Below are 18640 nucleotides of genomic sequence, written 5' to 3'. Positions count from 1 at the left end.
TATTCTATTTATCCCACTTTTTATTTTGTAAATCTTTTTATTTAAACAAAATTAGTTTGACTGGATAATTTCTCTGGATTATGACGTCATTTTGTCGAAATATTGACGTCATTTCCTGCCGTTGATTATAGATGATATTTAATCAATGGGGCTTTAATCAACCAAAATCGCTGTAAAAGTGGGATAAATAGAGGATATTTGTTCATTTCAGTGTAAGATCGTTTGTTATTTCACGAGTGATCATAGAACATTGCGCTACGAGTGAAACATTATTTTTCTATGATCACGAGTGAAATATCAAATGATCTTACACTGACATGAACACATTGTCTGTTTCTTTTATGCCCCTTTTTCAAGAAAATAATTAGCAGCTGTTTCCCTTTCGCTGAAAAGTTACCCTTTCTCGGAGTTTTTCCCGTGGCGTGCCTACATACATTTCAAAACACAAAATGACGTCATTATATTATATTGTGACGAAATGACGTCATAATGCCAGCGAAATTCTCCTGTTAAAGTCTTTTACAATGTAAATAAACGGTGAAAAAGCAAAAAAGAAAAAGAAAATTTGTTGGATTCGGTAGAATACCGATTTTAATTCACTTGTGATCATAGAAAAAATATATATAATTATTTATGATAATCTAAAAATAGGAAAGGAGTTCCGAAAAAAAATTCTTTTCACCGGTGAAGAAAACAATTTGTTCTTTTCACTGCTGTTATTTCACTGCAGACATGTCATATTTTATCATTAGGTATAAAAGAAAATTAATTATTATGGTTTTTATACAATGAAAAAGACTGTTAAATATGTTGAAAATTATTTTTGTTGGATATGTAAATCGTATCAATCAATTGAAATTTTACACAATTGAATTATAAATATTAGAGAATAATTCATCATTAACTGCAGACTAGCCAACATATACCAAAATTATTAGTCAATCAAGTGTGTCTTTTAGTAAAAGGTCCTGATTTCTTATTATACAATATATAATTTTTCAATACCCAAAACGCATAGTAGCTGATGGAACTGAAGTTTGCGTTGACGGTCAAACCTACATCCCCTTCAGATCGAGGGAATCCAGATATTTGTGTCAATGCCATTTTATGAGCCGCGCCCTGTGAATTATTTTTTTTTATGTGCGTAAAGTTTCATCCCAGATTAGCCTGTGCAGTCTGCACTGGCTAATCAGGGACGACACTTTCTGCCCTTATTAGATTTTTGCCAAGCAGAGACTTTTTTAAATGAAAAATACCATAAAAGCGGAATGTGTTATCCCTGATTAGCCTGTGCGGACAGCAAAGGGCAATCTGGGACGACACTTTACGCACATGCATTAAACTCTCTTTTCACAGAGCATGGCCCATATATATGTAATGCTGCAGGGTTGTTATTAATAACACACAATTTATGACATTTTAAGTGCATGCATTTACATTCATCTTATTTGTATATATTTGCGGTATAGTAGTCTATATATGAACTAGATAATTATTTCTACATTTATGTATGGTTACAAAGTATACTATTTTTGTCATAGTTTTTTCGTTTTCTCAAGACTGAAGTTTACATAACAATGTCTCTTTTTGCCTACAAGTATACTATTTTTGTCATAATTTTCTCAAGACTGAAGTTCACATAACAATGACGCTTTTTGCCTTACAAAATCCTCCTGGTATGCTGCACAAATTGACGTCATCATGACATAAGAATGCCGTTTTCACTATTCCCATGTGACTATTTTCAAGTAACAAAAACCTGCTCATGTGCTGCAAAATTGTGATCTTTACAAAAAAATGGTCTGTTACCTGATAGAATGATTTATGGAATTAATTCCATAGTCAATATGCTGCAGTTTGTTCAGGTTTTATGCTGTTTGCTACTCATCAGTATTTAAGGGTTTGGATTGAAGCCTTTAAAACTTGAATCTAGTAAGAAAGGTCTTTAATTAAATGTAACTTTCTAAGGGACTACAAATGCGCCAATATACGTATCTAAGTGATAAAGGCAGCTGATAAAAGGGTTAACTGAACGCTGCTAGGACTGAAGGGAGAATGTTAACTGACCAGGCGATATTACTGAAATATTGTTGAAAACAGCGTGAAAATGCAACAAAAAGCAAGTAAAACACAATCTTAAGGTTTCCGTGTTGTTATTGAAATAATGTCGGCCGAGCTACTGGGAAGTCACGGGTTCGATCCCAACTGTGGGAGCATTCTTTAGATCTTCCCTATTGACACCAAATACTGGTTCAACCCAGGAAACAGACTCTAGGGGTTTTCAATTTAACCAATCAAAAATTAAATAGGTTTACAATATAAAAATTTTTTTTTTACTCCAAACAGGTTAATGATGAAAATGCGGTGGGCATTGACTGGACATCAGAGACTGACCGCTTGCTGGTTGCCCAGATGGTCATCAAACTGGCCGACATCAACGGCCCGGCCAAAGTCCAGGAGCTTCATACTGCATGGACTGACCGCATCTCAGAAGAATTCTATGAGCAGGTAACATAGGAGCAGTACTGAGAAAACTGGGGTAAATGAATGTGCGTTAAGTGTTGTCCATGCATGATTAGCCAGTGCAGTCTGCACAGGCTAATCAAGGACGACACTTTGATCTTTTATGGATTTTCTTTTCTTAATCCAGTAAAAGAGGATAATGGAGGATCATTTGGGATTACACTGTAGTCACATGCATTAAACCACCTTGTCGCAAAATCCAGTTCAGGCGAAAAAAGTAGTCCCTGAATAGCCTGAAAGTTCTGCACAGGCTAATATGGGATGACACTTTACGGCATGTATTGTTTTCTCCGAGTGAGGTTCATATTATTGTTTTTATCCCCTGCCATAGGCGGAGGGATATTGTTTTGGCGTTGTCCGTCCATCCGTCCGTCTTTCCGTCCGTCTTTCTTTCCGTCCAGCACTTTTGTGTCTGAAGCCATATCTTGAAAGTGCTTTGGCGGATTTCATTGAAACTTGATATGAGTATATAATATGGATAAGAGGATGATGCTTGCCAAATGGCATTGTACACTATCTGTTAATAACGGAGTTATGGCCCTTTGTATATTGAAAAAATGCTTTTTTGAGTGTCAAATATAACACTTTTGTGTCCAGAAGCATATTGGCAGGGGATATCAATTCAACGAACTTGCTTGTTAATGATAAATGGCCTTTTCAGGCTTGTAACTGAAACTATTTAATCTGTATTTATAAACTAAAGAAAAGCATTACACATTTGGCTTGTTTGATATTACCTCATTTAACATCCTATATTAGGTAATTTCTTATTTGTAAAAACCACCCTTTTCATTATTAATAACATTTAGTTTTACAAACATTTATTTACTAGTCACCCTATTACAGCCATTATTGAAAGTTTGAAGATTTTGTGTTTCAATTATTGCTAAGAAACAAATCAACAACTTATCTCAATTTTTATTTTTATGAAAAGCAACGACAAGTAATATGAACATGATTTTCTAGTTCTATCATTAACAAAGCACTAGTTTAAATCCTTTGGTAATTACGAAAATGTGTAGATTTTGCCACTATATTTGCATGATCTTGTCCCACTAAGAAGCAAATTGAAAATGGCTTTTTGCAAACAGCATGAAACCAGAACAGCCTGCAAGTTTATATTGCAAGCTGTTTAGGTTTTATGCTTTTTACTCCAAATCAATACGTTATGGATGCAAATGAAGCCTTTAAAAACTTGAATCTAGTAAGAAATGTCTTAAATTGATTTTCTAAGGCACTGCATGTGGGTCAAAAGCCCAACTGAGTGAGAATGGGTCTACCTTGTTTCTGATGTTCTTATTGTCCTAATCAAAATTGCAAATGCAATGACATCCAAGACTGAAATTGTTCTGTGAATACCAGATAGTGATCACCCATCTGCTGTTATTCAGTCTCTGTCATTTCGTATGGAAATATATTCATGGTATTTCCCTGTGACGCACTGATGGCGTTAAACATCGTATTGGTTCACTTTTATGCTGAATTGGTTACACTTCAATCATCATCCGTTGTCCATAAATGTCCCCCGTTTAAAGAATTACAAGCCAAGTGAAGTTTTCATTCATTCTTGATAGCTTCTGTTTCTGTGCTGTGCATATTTAACTGACTTTCAATATTTTTATGTCCCCCACCACTATAGTTGGGGACAAATTGTTTTTGCCCTGTCTGTTGGTGTGGTCAAACTTTAACATTTGCCATAACTTTGGCAATATTGAAGATAGCAACTTGATATTTGGCATGCATGTGTATCTCATGGAGCTGCACATTTTGAGTGGTGGAAGGTCAAGCTCATCTTTCAAGGTCAAAGGTATAAAAAAAGTCAAAGCAGCGCAGAAGGGGACATAGTGTTTCTGACAAATACATTTCTTGTTTCTTTCTCACAATATATGTCCCCCAGTCTTCTAGTTCACACCAAGGGTTTACAATATATGTCCCCCAGTCTTCTAGTTCACACCAAGGGTTTACAATATATGTCCCCCAGTCTTCTAGTTCACACCAAGGGTTTACAATATATGTCCCTAAGTCTTCTAGTTCACACCAAGGGTTTACAATATATGTCCCCCAGTCTTCTAGTTCACACCAAGGGTTTACAATATATGTCCCCCAGTCTTCTAGTTCACACCAAGGGTTTACAATATATGTCCCCCAGTCTTCTAGTTCACACCAAGGGTTTACAATATATGTCCCCCAGTCTTGTAGTTCACACCAAGGGTTTACAATATATGTCCCCCAGTCTTCTAGTTCACACCAAGGGTTTACAATATTTGTCCCCCAGTCTTCTAGTTCACACCAAGGGTTTACAATATATGTCCCCCAGTCTTCTAGTTCACACCAAGGGTTTACAATATATGTCCCCCAGTCTTCTAGTTCACTTCAAGGGTTTCTTAGAAAATTTAGCCTAGTTATCAGAAAAGCAGGCCTAATACATAAGTGTAAAATATCATCCCAGATTAGCCTGTGAAGTCTGCACAGGCTTATTTGGGATGAAACTTCCCAGCGATGTTTGATTTTTGTTATGAAGAGCCATATTTTAAACCGTTTTTTTTTAAATAAAAGCAGAAAGTGTCGTCACTGATAAGCCCTGACAGGCTGTTCTGGTATGCCAATTAACACTCATGCATTAAGCCCAATTTATCCCAGAACATTATAATAGCTTAATTAAATAACTGCTACATATTGCTTGTAAGAAATTGCCTGAGACATAAATACAATTTATTCCGATTACATTTCTATAGTAGATGTTTTTATAGTCTTCTGTTTTCAAAGGCAAGTGCTCTTTTGAATAATTGGTTCTAGCATCATGTTCCCTTGAGAGATTTTGTATGATTGTTATGCTAGTGGAGTAATTATCTTCATGTCTTAAGCAAATAAGGTTTTCGTCTGGTTCGCATTCAATTTTGTTCAAACTCTGGTTATTGTCGGTCTTTCCAGTTGTTCTTTGCACCCTGTCACCTGAGAATTGTCTGCATTTATTAGTGGTGCCTTCAATTTGCTGCTTTTGGAATTGCACATTTCTTATTTAAGATTATCATTAGCTTTTTTTCTATAAAGGAGTTCTTAATATTCTATGTCTGTAAGAGATGTTTTTTCTGGTCAACTGTTGATAAGGTCACAGGGTTTTCGTTGTAGGATTTTCAGAATCGAATTCTAATTCAAATTGAATCTGTTGATGAATAACTGCTGTCCATGCATGCAATTCCCAGTTTGCCATAACAGTATTGGCTGTTGTATAATTTGTTTCCCTTCTGTTGGGAACTGTAACTGAGTTTCTAATTTATATGTGTCAACAAATCTGTTGTTGCCCATAATGTGTTACGTACGCTATTATTGCAGGTAAAGGTTTTCTAGCGTTGACAATGACATCATGGTAATTATAACTCAGTAAGTTAACAATAAATGTTGAGGAATGCTCCTAATTTTGTAAATACAAGAAAACAAGATTGTGGTCCATTCTATCATTAGCATGCCCTTAACCCATTTATGCTTAGCGTCTAGAAAAAAGGTCTTGGCGTCTCATCAGGGCCTGCGCTGTTTGCTTAAAGGAATTTCTGTAAGAAATATTCTAAATATAGAAATAAATATACTAGACATCCCTAATTTTGGAAATAAATTGATCCAGTTTAGAAGGATGGGAGAGTCCACTAGGCATACATGAGTTAATCAAGATTTTGTGTTTTGCTTTTATCTGTCTGAAGACCCACTAAATGCATGTGATTGTATCATTCCAGATTAGCATCTGCGGCCCCACAGGCTCATCAGGGACAACACTTTCCGCTTTAATTGTATTTTTCTTTAAAAAGAAGTATCTTCTAGTGTAGACAAAGTGTTGTCAATGATAAGCCGGTGCAGACTGCACAGTCTAACCTGGGGTGACACTGTATGCACATGCACAAAGCCATATTGTTCCATGAGGCTAAACAATGATGAAGGAAAAAAGTTCAACTGTAAAAACTCCAAATTGCTTTTTATTTAATTTGCATATTTATTTTGCATACATTTTCCTATTTTGTGTTTGTCAGGGTGACGAGGAGGCTAGGCTTGGCCTGCCGATATCCCCGTACATGGACCGGCGGATCCCCCAGCTGGCTAAGCTCCAGGAGACCTTCATTGACCACCTGGTGGCGCCGCTCTGTAACACGCTCGTAACTGCCGGTCTGCTGCCCGGCACCTGGGCTGAGGAGGCATCCGACGACGAAGGTGATATCACACTCTTAATTTTTTACAGCGTATAAGCCAAAGTGGAAATTTTATATGCAAACAGCATAAAACCAGAACATCCATACTAAACCTCAATGTATTCAGATTTAATGCTATTTCCAGCTCATGCGTATCTTAGGGTGGGAAATGAAGAAGCTTAACCCTTCACCACTCAGATACACATTTTGACACGTTTGTAGTCCCTTAAAAAATCATATTAAATGAAAGACTTTTCTTACAAGATTCAATTTTTAAAAGGCTTAATTTCCAACCCTGCGATACAGATGAGTGGCAAGCAGCATAAAATCACAAAAGACTGCAAGTTACTGGCAGGCTGTTCTGGTTTTATACTGTTTGCATTGAGCCATGTTTACTTTGCTTCTGAGCAGGAAAGGGGTAACAGGTTGTGCAGAGAACAGAAATTTTTCCTCAGATTGAAGCCATTTCATCTTAAAATTCTAAGGTAGACATGAGCTATTTAGTATTATTATGCGAAAAAATTAGCCCCTTAACTTTCTTATAACTGAACATTTCATCTTAACCAGAGCTTTAGATAAGGGTCGTATTTTCGTAATTACGAATTATTTTCAAGTCCGTTATGTATTTATTTTAAAATCTTGTCGTACCATTAAGAATTACAAAATCAAGTTACGAATATTATTTTTACATTGGTTCGTATTGATTTTTTTAGAGAATTTCGCGTATTAAAGATCTTTTTGGTGCTTATGGTTATCGGGTTTGTTTAACAAAGCGCATTTTTTCCAATAAAAGCGGCGTGTACAGTCTCTCTGTCAAAAACAATGGCGGCGCCCAGAGAGCGTCTTAAAAAACTGCAAAGCGTGCAAAAACACGCTTTTACATATTGTACGCAAAGTGAGCCAAAGTTGAATGTTAAGAAAGACATTATAGAAAAGATCTTATACGATGTTGTATGTTCAGTTGCCGACACAGTCGGAAAAAGCTAAAAAAACGCGACACGACGGGTCCAAACTTAAACACAAAAAAACATTGAACGAGTGGAAGGGACTATTCCCGTGGCTAATCGTTGAAAAGATTGATAGGGGGGACCCTTTTTAATTGTGAAATATGTAAAAATTCATCGAAGGCATGCAATCTAAGCAAAGTTTAGGCATATGAAGGTATTTGAAAAATAAAATTGTATAATACTGACTAGACACTGTTGAACTCGTATAAATAAAGTTGATAGTATGTTTATTTTGATTTTTTGCATGAAAATAACCATTATTATTTATTTTTAGGTCATTTAGAAAAGTTAAGAATTATTTTCCAAAACTTAATAGTAACGTTAAGAATAAAATTTCAGAGTTAAGAATTATTTTTGAAGATCTGGTAGTAACGTTAAGAATTTCACAAAACCTTATCTGGAGCTCTGATCTTAACATTCAAAGGTAGTCACAAGCTTCTTAGTAATTTGTTAAAGCTAGCAGCTAGCCCCTTTGTATGTCCCCCAGTCTATACTGGGGGACATATTGTTTTTGCCCTGTCTGTTGGTTTGTTTGTTGGTTTGTTTGCGTCAAACTTTAACATTTGCCATAATTTTTGCAATATTGAAGATAGCAACTTGATATTTGGCATGCATGTGTATCTCATGGAGCTGCACATTTTGAGTGGTGAAAGGTCAAGGTCATCCTTTAAGATCGAAGGTCAAATATATGGGGGGGGGGGAGACAAACACATCTTGTTTCTAATAATATAAGAACAGGTTATTGAACCCTTTAAAGGTACCATGTAAACTATCAAGTGTTTTGTTTGCAATGTCAAATGATTTTAATGTAAGGAATACTTTGTAGTTGAGCTCTCTGACACAGACAAGTGTGACCACTCTCTGAAGGACACGGAAGATGAGCAGGAGACAGATACTGAGAACGGTAGGGACACTGAGGGGTAGGAAATATACAGGGAATATAAGGCCGGTTTGATAAAATATACAGTGGTATGAATGCCGATTTCTCAACATTTGCAGTGACTATAAGGCCTGTTTGATCAAAATATACAGTAAAATGACATTGAATATGATAAAATATGCTGTGACTTTTAAGGCAACTTTGATAAAATATAAAGAGATATGAATGCCGATTTGAAGAAAAATACAGTGACTTAAAGGGCATACTAATAAAATAGACTTTAAGGCCAGCTTGATAAAATATACAGTAATATGGAGGTCAAAATGATAAGGTACACCATGATTTTTTAGGCCACTTTGATAAAATATACAGTGATATAAATGCTGATTTGAGAACAATATTAATCAATTTTATAAGGTCAAATTGATAAAATATGGGGTGACTGTAAGGCCAGTTTAATAAAATATGCAGTGCCTTAAAGGCAGATTTGATAAAATATGCAGTGGCCTAAAGGTCACATTGATATAATATGCTGTGACTTAAAGGTCAAAATGATAAATTGACTAAAAGGACAATTTTGATAAAATATACAGTGGCTTTAAGGTCAAATTCAATAGTATACAGTGATTAAAAGGCCAATTTGATAAAATATGCAGTAATTTTAAGGCCAATTTGATAAAATATAGTGACTTTAAGGCCACTTGATAAAATATTCAGTGCTATGAATGCAGATTTGAAAAAATATACAGTGACTTAAAGGGCATACTGATAAAATAGACAGTGACTTTTAGACCAGTTTGATAAAATATACAGTAATATGGAGGTCAATATGATAAAATATTCTGTGACTTTTAAGGCCACTTTGATAAAATATACAGCGATATATAGGCCAATTTGACAAAAAATATACCGTGACTTTAAGGTCAACTTGAAGTGGCTTTAAGGTCAGATTGATTAAATGTACAGTGACTTTTAGGCCAATGCAATACAATTTTCAGTGACTTTAAGGCCAATTTGGATAAAAATATCAATGACTTTATGGTCAAAATAATAAAATATAAAGTAACTTTAAGGTCAATTTGATAAAGAATTCAGTGATTTAAGTCCCTTTTCATGAAAATATACAGTGATTTTACGGCAAGTTTGATATAATATGCAGTGACTTAAAGTCATCTTAATAATATACATTGTATACAGTGACTTTAAGGCCAATGTGATAAAATATGCATTGCATTTATGGCCTATGTGATGAAACATGTATTGACTTTATGGCCAATTGATAAAAAATACAGTAATTTTATGGTCAATTTGATGAAATAGGCATTGACTTTAAGGCCAGTTTGATATAATATACAATGATATTAGTGCAAATTTGAACTATGTATACAGTACTTTAAGGTCAAATTGATAAAATATACAGTGACTTTAAGGCCAAGTAGATAACATATATTATTATACCTCACTTTTATTCACAATGCTAAACTCCCATAGGCCATCGTGACATAGAAATACTGTCAGACCCAGCGGGAAAAAATTTACTGTCCAAACAATACTGTCGCCCGCTACCTTGGCAATCACGTGCCACCAGTGGGAAAAAAAATTTACTGTCCAAAAAATACTGTATCCCGCTGCCTTAGCAATCACGTGCGGAATGTTCGAAAATTAAACTGTCCCATTTGCGCATACGCAGTACGCAGTTTTGAATTTCCGTTGTACTTGGATAATTAGAATATCGATTGCAGCTGAAACTGTGCTGTAGAATAGATTAATGCCATTATTTAAGCTGTGACAGGAGTCATAAAAAATCAAATTAGTATAAACGGCACACTTACCTCAATGGCAACTTTAATCCAATGCTAATATCAACAAAGTTCCAGTGTCTGTTCTTAAGGTGTCATGGATGACAAACACACAATCCGAAATACGTTTTGGATTCGTTCGATGCTTTAAACAAATATTTTACTGTTAAAAAACCACCACGTCCATATTGTTGTTCCATAATGTTTCGTCACCGAAATGACGTCATACGAGTACGTCATAAATTGTGTAATCAAGTGATGAAAGTAAAATACGAAAAGCTGGTTCGGTAATATATTTTTAAAGAAATAATTGACGACTAATAAAATTGATGAGATAAATCGATTACTAGGTCGCTTCCGAATAAGGGAAGTTCATTTTGCTCGGCCTGAAAATCTTAACCACTCAACATATTAATGGTTGTTCATTGCTGAAATTAAATACAATTATTGACTATTAAAATTGTTCATGGTTCATATTAATTGTTAATGTTTGAATAGTTTGTTCGGTATAATAAAATAAATATTACATATCTGACAGGGTGACAGTAAATTTGTCAACTTTCGGAAAAATACTGTCAACCTTGGCTTCGCCTCGGTTGACAGTATTTCCTCAAGTTGACAAATTTACTGTCACCCTGTCAGACATGTAATATTTATATACTGTAACTTTTAGGCCAATTTGATAAAATATACAGAGATTTAGGGCCAATTTGATAAAATATACAGTCACTTAAGGCCTACTTGATTAGGAATGAACTTTCAGGCCAATGTATCCAATATACAATGACTAAAAGGCCAATTTTATCAAATATGCTGTGATTGAAGGCCAATTTGATAAAGATGAAGTGACTTTAAGGCCAAAGTTATAAAATATACTATTACTTAAAGGCCAAGTTGATAAAATATGCAGTGATGTAAGGATGATTTGATAAAATATGCCCTGACTTTATCGCCATTTTTAGCTCGGCTGTTTTCGGAGAAAACCCAATGTATTGTCATAGCCAGCTTGTCGTGTCGTGTCCGCCGTCCGCTAAAACCTTGACATTTTTGTCAAGGTTTTGAACATTGGCTCTAAAATCATAGTGCTTCAACATACAACTTTGAAACTTCATATGTAGCTGCACCTTGATGAGTTCTACATGCCACACCCATTTTTGGGTCACTAGGTCAAAGGTCAACTTTCATTTATTCAAAACTGCACCCGCGTCGAGCGTGGCACCTGTTATGCGGTGCTCTTGTTTAAAAATATACAATAACTTTCATGCTAATGTGATCAAATGTACAGTGACTTTAAGGCAACTTGGATTAAACATACAGTGATTTTAAGGCCAATTTTCTAAAATGTTGAGTGACTTTAATGCCCATTGATAAAAAATACAGTGACCTGAATTCAATTTGAATGTTTATAATAATGACAATGCTGTCTAAATGGACCCATTTGTTCAAAATGTTAAATGAATTAATAAATGCTTTAAGTTTGCAGAGACTAGGTTGAATCTCTTACTTTATTTGCATATATTGGCATTGTACTTATGCCTGATTTTAGACAGTTTTAAATTCACTGAGAAAGATATATTTTTTGTGTGTTAGAAACCATGTTTACAGGGCTTTTTTTCTTCTGTGGGAATGGCCGTTTTTCACAATTTTGGAAAATTCACGACTAATTTTTCACAATTTCAAGAAGTTCGCAACTCAAATTTTCACAATTTCCAAAAGTTTGCGACTCAAATTTTCACAATTTTAGAAAGTTTGCAACTAATTTTTCACAATTTCGAACGGTTCACGACTCAATGTTTCACAAAATGGGGGGGCCAAGGCTGCTTCACAAAAACAGGAAAAAAAGCTCTAGTTTATCATAAGCCATTGGTCATTACTTGAATACAGGGCGCTGGTAAACTTTCTCCATTTGTTTAGGAGGGGCACCAATGCCCAAGCCTGTTAAGAAGTCATGGAAGATCAACTGCCTGCTCACCAAGAATATGAAGGACAATCACGTGATGTGGGTGGCAAAGATAAAGGAGGAGGAGCAACAGAAATCCATGCTAGAGTCCCAACAACAGGTGAGTGTAAGCCTCCATCAACAGATATCCATGGTCAAATCCCAGCATAGGGTAAGTGTAAGCCTCCATCAACAGTAATCCATGGTCGAATCCCAACATTAGGTAAGGGTAAGCCTTCATCAACCGAAATCCATGGTCGAATCCCAACATAAGGTTAGTGTAAGCCTCCATCAACCGAAATCCATGGTTGAATCCCAATATAAGGTGAGTGTAAGCCTCCATCAACCGAAATCCATGGTCAAATCCCAGAATAAGGTAAGTGTAATTAAGCCTCCATCAAACTAAATCCATGGTTGAATCCCAACATAAGATAGGTGTAAGCCTCCATCAACCGAAATCCATGGTTGAATCCCAATATAAGGTAAGTGCAAGCCTCCATCAACCGAAATCCATGGTCGAATCCCAACATAAGGTAAATGTAAGCCTCCATCAACCGAAATCCATGGTTGAATCCCAATATAAGGTGAGTGTAAGCCTCCATCAACCAAAATCCATGGTTGAATCCCAATATAAGGTAAGTGCAAGCCTCCATCAACCGAAATCCATGGTCGAATCCCAACATAAGATAGGTGTAAGCCTCCATCAACCGAAATCCATGGTCGAATCCCAACATAAGGTAAGTGTAAGCCTCCATCAACCGAAATTCATGGTCGAATCCCAGCATAAGGTGAGTGTAAGCCTCCATCAACCGAAATCCATGGTCAAATCCCAATATAAGGTAAGTCTAAGCATCAACAAAAACCAATGGTCAAGCTCCAAACAGCAGGTAAATTTAATCATCCATGTCCATCTTGACAATATCAAAGCCCAGTTTGGGGCACATTTACCAAAAAACTAGGTCACCAGGTCATATCTTAGAAAACCATTTTGCTAGTCTAAATGGCACATTTAAGACTTATCCTTTAGGAGACTTCTTCAGAAGGTTGATTTTGACAATCTAATCACTAAAGGCCACATTTATGTCACAATCTTGATGAAATGTGGTTCACATGTGTATCTTGATAATACCGAGCACAAATTCGAATCTGGGTAACATTTGTGAAAAAAACAGGCACCAGGTCAAGTTTCAAAACTAGTTTTTCTTAAAATCAGGTGACAGCTTTATGACCATCATGGCCCTCTTTTCTGAGTTAATAGTTTATATTTGAAGAATGATTCACAATTTATGCTATTTGATATGAGTCGTTTTTGTTCCTAGTTTCTTACTAAAAATTAAAAGTATTTCCTCTTAAAATATTGAATAACAAAGTTACGAGTATTTTTATAGGTATGATAATATGAGTTGTTTTGTTTCTAGTATGTAACTGAAAAGTTTAACTTAAACCTCTTAAAATATTTTACAACAAAGTCACAAGCATTTCCATTTGTCTGTTTCACATACAAATAAGTCACAAGTATTCCGATTGGTCTGTTTTAAAGGAAGGGGTGGCCCTAGAGAAAGCTGAGATGGAGCCAATCACGGAAGAGTCAGAGTCACCAAACTCCGCCTCCCCGACGTCAAGGGTTCCGGACGCAAGGTCATTGTCTGGGGAAGTTTCCTTGGCAACCGAGTTAGGGGCAGTGGAGAGGGAGGCAAGGGAGGCAATCACATTGAGTGATGCTTCTCAGCTGGGGGATAAGATTTCAAAGGGAGATAATACTGACCTTACTGGGAGGGAAGATAATTTTATCAAACCAGGGGAGACCACTTGAGTTTGGTGGAATAAACATTTGATTTTTTTTACTTTGTCTTAATTTTTCCATAGCATTAGATAGTAATTTATTGATTCTTGAGGTTTTTTGCTGTTATAAGTGTACACAGGGCATGATGTTTTTATGTACATGCTGTTCAAACATGATATTGACCGACAGTGATTGTGATATTTGTTTTCATATGATTTATTTGTCTAAAATATTGTTACTGATTATTTATCATGGTAGAAGAAGTTTAAGTTCTACCGCAATTGAACCTTTGGTTCTGTTGTTAGGGTACAAGTTCAGTACTCACTTTATATTTATAATGCATACTTTTGGGCTTCATTTTGTGTGCGAAAAAAGAAACAATGTGTTTTTGCATATTGTTTTGTTAAGTATAGACATAGCTCTGTAAACAGTGCATTATTCAATGAAGGTGTTGTGTATGATGAAGTGTCAATGATTAGTTTTTCTAGTAATTTTTAGATCACCATGAGACCACAAGGTGCGCTATTATTAGCAATTTCTAGCTCGTTATGGCATTAGAGGCCAAATTTTCATGCAATCTCAATGAAACTGGCTAAGTATTATGTCTTGAAAATATTAAGTTCAAATCTGGCTCGCACGTGTTCAAAAACTTGCATGGTCTCAAATTGTGAGCAATTTTTAGCTTTTTATGGCATACGAGGCCAAATTTTCATGCAATCTTGATGAAACTGGCTAAGAATTATGTCTTGAAAATATCTAGGCTGAGTTCAAATCTGGCTCGCACGTGTCCAAAAACTTGGTCTCTCTCCACGTCAAATCATAAAAAACTTTTTATCCCTGATGAGGCCAGATTTATGACTCAATCTTTATGAAACTTAGTCAGTTTATGTTATGTTTTTTTTCAGTTTCAAAGTCAGCTTTTCATAGCCTGTTCATATCTCAGTCAAGTCCTTGTTTTTTTTCTGGTGAAACATATTCACAGCTTTCAAAGGGATATCATTCAAAGTTGGGTTATGCTGTGTAAGAAATTTGTTTCAATGAAGCCTCACTCTGACGAAACTGGGCCTAATTTATGTGCGTAATGTGTCATCCCAGATTAGCCTGCCCAGTCTGCACTGACTATTATGGGTCGACACTTTCCATCTAAACTGGACTTTGGCTAAAAAGACACTTTCTTTAAATGTAAAGTGTCTTCCCAGCAATCTGCATAGGCTAATCAGGGACAACACTACACGCAAGCATTAAGCCCCGTTTTCCAAGAGGACGGCTAAACAAAGCTGTATCCTACCAAGTTTGATTGTATTCTACAGACATGCAAACATTTACATGAACTCTACTGACATTTCTTATCAGATCTAAATGGGACATTTTTGTCCAAATTTTATTATTTTTGTGTTTGCAAATAATTGTATTGCCTTTTTTATCATCCGATAAATGGAAATAAGTAGTTATATGGTTGGTCTATAAATATTTCCTCTCTCTATAACTATTTATTACTGTGTTTAATGAATTAAATGACTTTTGATTAATACTTATTGCAACATGTTGCATAAGGTAATGTATAAGAAAATATTAGCATTTTTAACTTTCGTTAACTTTTAACAATAATATTATAATTTATTGGATTATAATTTAACTTCCACAGCCATTGTATTCTTGCAACCAGAATATTACTCACACATGATATTGTTTGTTTGTATGCATGCTTTGCCTTTTAGGCTGTTTATGTAAATTTTAAGTACAAACAATAAATATAACATTTCTCAGGACATTTTGGTTCTCTTGGTTTAGTGATGCCATGCACGGTTCATTAGTGGCCATTCTGTTTCTTCCTGTATTCCCAGCATAGTGTTTAGTTATGCTGGTATGCCATTTTGATTATGTTGTTTTCGAATTTGTTTCAGAAACAGTGTTGTATTTATTTTTGTAATATTGAACAGACTGCTGTGGTTTCAATTCCGTTATTCAGTTGTGTATATATACCATGATTGTTTAACATACTTATAATCTCGTCATAGTACAATCAAGAACAACATCCTTCATTTATGTTTACATTTTTAGCTCGGCTGTTTTCGGAGAAAACCTGAGGTATTGTCATAGCCAGTGTGTCCGCCGTCGTGTCGTCCGCAAAACCTTAACATTTTGTTAAGGTTTTGAACATTGGCTCTAAAATCAAAGTGCTTCAACCTACAACTTTGAAACTTCATATGTAGCTTCACCTTGATGAGTTCTACATGTCACACCCATTTTTGGGTCACTAGGTCAAAGGTCAAGGTCACTGTGACCTCTAAAAAAAAAAAATCTGACAAGCTTTCATTTATTCAAAACTGCACCCACAGCCGAGCGTGGCACCCGTTATGCGGTGCTCTTGTTTATTGTTCTATTGTAATGGATATGAATGTTTAGATTTGATATCTTGACTGTTTCAAATACTTTAACCTTTTTGTCTGTTGGCAAAGTACAATTTTTGTTAATTAAGAAGCAAGAATTTTCTGTCATTGATGTTTTTGATTTCCTAAGACAATGGATATTTTACGTTGTTTTTTTTATTTTGAACAAAGCAATCTTTTGCAATGTGGTGTTTGAAGCAATAAACTATTTTATTTTACTTTTAAGGGAAATATCTGTTGTTTGAAAATAACAGTCAAAACATTTAATAATTTTCAGTGTTTGACTGACACAATGTTTTCATGGTTCACAAATTACTAGGTTATTTAAAACAGATCATAAATAATGCCAAACTAAACATCTATTAAACATTTCTGGAGGAGATCAAAATTTACAAATATTTGTCCTTTATGGTAGATTGTTTTAGTTCTGTGTTTTTCTTTATTTAATTTACTAAAAATTGAACAACAGTTTCCACTCAAAAGTTTTGAGTTTCATGGAAGTATTTAAACTTTGTGCAGAAAGTAATTAACATGCTTACGAAGCTTGTGATTGCATTTGGGGCATGTTTGGTCAAGGACTACGTTAGTAAAAATAAATACTCCTCACTAACTTGACTTTTCGATGGAGGAAGGTCTTTGACCCATTTATGCCTAGCGTCTAGAACAAAGGCCTTGGCAAACAGCGTAGACCCAGATAAGACACTGCATGAGGCGACGTCTCATCTGGGTCTGCGATGTTTGCTTAAAGGAATTTCTGTAAGAAATATTCTTAATATAGAAATAAATATTTCAGACATCCCTAATTTTGGAAATAAATTGATCCAATTTACAAGGATGGGAGAGTCCACTAGGCATAAATGGGTTAAAATTGTATTTTTAGATAGCCTAGCTGCAGACCTATCTTTGGAATGCATTTAGGGCCAGTCTGATCAATGTCAAGGTCACTCTTACTTATAATAGAAAAACTGTTTCCACTCAATAAATATAGTTTTTTTGGAGGAATTATTATGTCCCCCACTATAGTAGTGGGGGACATATTGTTTTTGCCCTGTCTGTTGGTCTGTTGGTCTGTCTGTTGGTCTGTTTGCGCCAACTTTAACATTTTGCAATAACTTATGTTATATTGAAGATAGCAACTTCATATTTGGCATGCATGTGTATCTCATGAAGCTGCAAATTTTGAGTGGTGAAAGTTCAAGGTCAAGGTCATCCTTCAAGGTCAGAGGTCAAATATATGTGGCCAAAATCGCTCATTTTATGAATACTTTTGCAATATTTAAGATAGCAACTTGATATTTGGCATGCATGGTCAAGGTCAAGGTCATCCTTTAAGGTCAGAGGTCAAATATATGTGGCCCAAATCGCTTATTTTATAAATACTTTTGCAATATTGAAGATAGCAACTTGATATTTGGCATGCATGTGCATCCCATGGAGCTGCACATTTTGAGTGGTGAAAGGTCAAGGTCATCCTTCAAGGTCAGAGGTCAAATATATGTGGCCCAAATCACTTATTTTATGAATTCTTTTGCAATATTGAAGATAGCAACTTGATATTTGGCATGCATGTGTATCTCATGGAGCTGCACATTTTGAGTGGTGAAAGGTCAAGGTCATCCTTTACAAGGTCAAGGTCATCCTTCAAGGTCAAACATCATATAGGGGGACATTGTGTTTCACAAACACATCTTGTTAGAAAATGATTTTGTTGGCAGCTTACACGCAAAACCAGCTTTGGAATGGGCAACAATTTAAGTCACGTTCTGAGAAAACTGGGCATAATGCATGTGCATAAAGTGTCGTCCCAGATAAGCCTATGCAGTCAACACAGGCTAATCAGGGATGACACTTTCCGCTTTTATAGTATTTTTGTTTCAAGGACGTCCCTCCTTACTGAAAATCAAGTTTAGGCGGAACGTGTCGTCCCTGATTAGGACTGCACAGGCTAATCTGGGATGACACTACGCACATGCATTAAGCCCAGTTTTCTCAGAACAAGGCTCATTTAATAAACGTGAATTTGTTTGTAAAATGTAAAAAAACTGGTTTTGTAGCTTCCCATGTTTCTTGCAATATTTGTTTTATATTTCTTTTGAGATATTTGATTTTATATGAACTTTTTTTTCAACATTTTTAATTGATGT

General features: G+C 35.5%; 1 protein-coding gene across 5 annotated transcripts in view; it reads left to right on the top strand.

Annotated features, from left to right (window-relative positions):
• LOC127853988 (cGMP-inhibited 3',5'-cyclic phosphodiesterase 3A-like) overlaps nucleotides 1-18424 on the top strand; it is a 206292-nt gene extending 187868 nt beyond the window's left edge. For 4 of the 5 annotated variants that reach the window (XM_052388888.1, XM_052388887.1, XM_052388886.1 and 1 more), the window contains 5 exons: nucleotides 2347-2508; nucleotides 6543-6720; nucleotides 8532-8609; nucleotides 12299-12444; nucleotides 13864-18424. In XM_052388888.1, the coding sequence (XP_052244848.1) occupies nucleotides 2347-2508; nucleotides 6543-6720; nucleotides 8532-8609; nucleotides 12299-12444; nucleotides 13864-14136 (837 nt within the window). In that variant the 3' untranslated portion in view covers nucleotides 14137-18424. The remainder of the gene's footprint in view (nucleotides 1-2346; nucleotides 2509-6542; nucleotides 6721-8531; nucleotides 8610-12298; nucleotides 12445-13863) is intronic. The other variant, XR_008036859.1, reaches the window with a different exon arrangement.
• Nucleotides 18425-18640: the final 216 nt, after the last annotated feature.

Source organism: Dreissena polymorpha, chromosome 12 (assembly GCF_020536995.1).
Source record: "Dreissena polymorpha isolate Duluth1 chromosome 12, UMN_Dpol_1.0, whole genome shotgun sequence".
Classification (NCBI taxonomy): domain Eukaryota; kingdom Metazoa; phylum Mollusca; class Bivalvia; order Myida; family Dreissenidae; genus Dreissena; species Dreissena polymorpha.
Note: the sequence above shows the minus strand (reverse complement) of the source record. Positions and strands in the feature narration are given on the sequence as shown.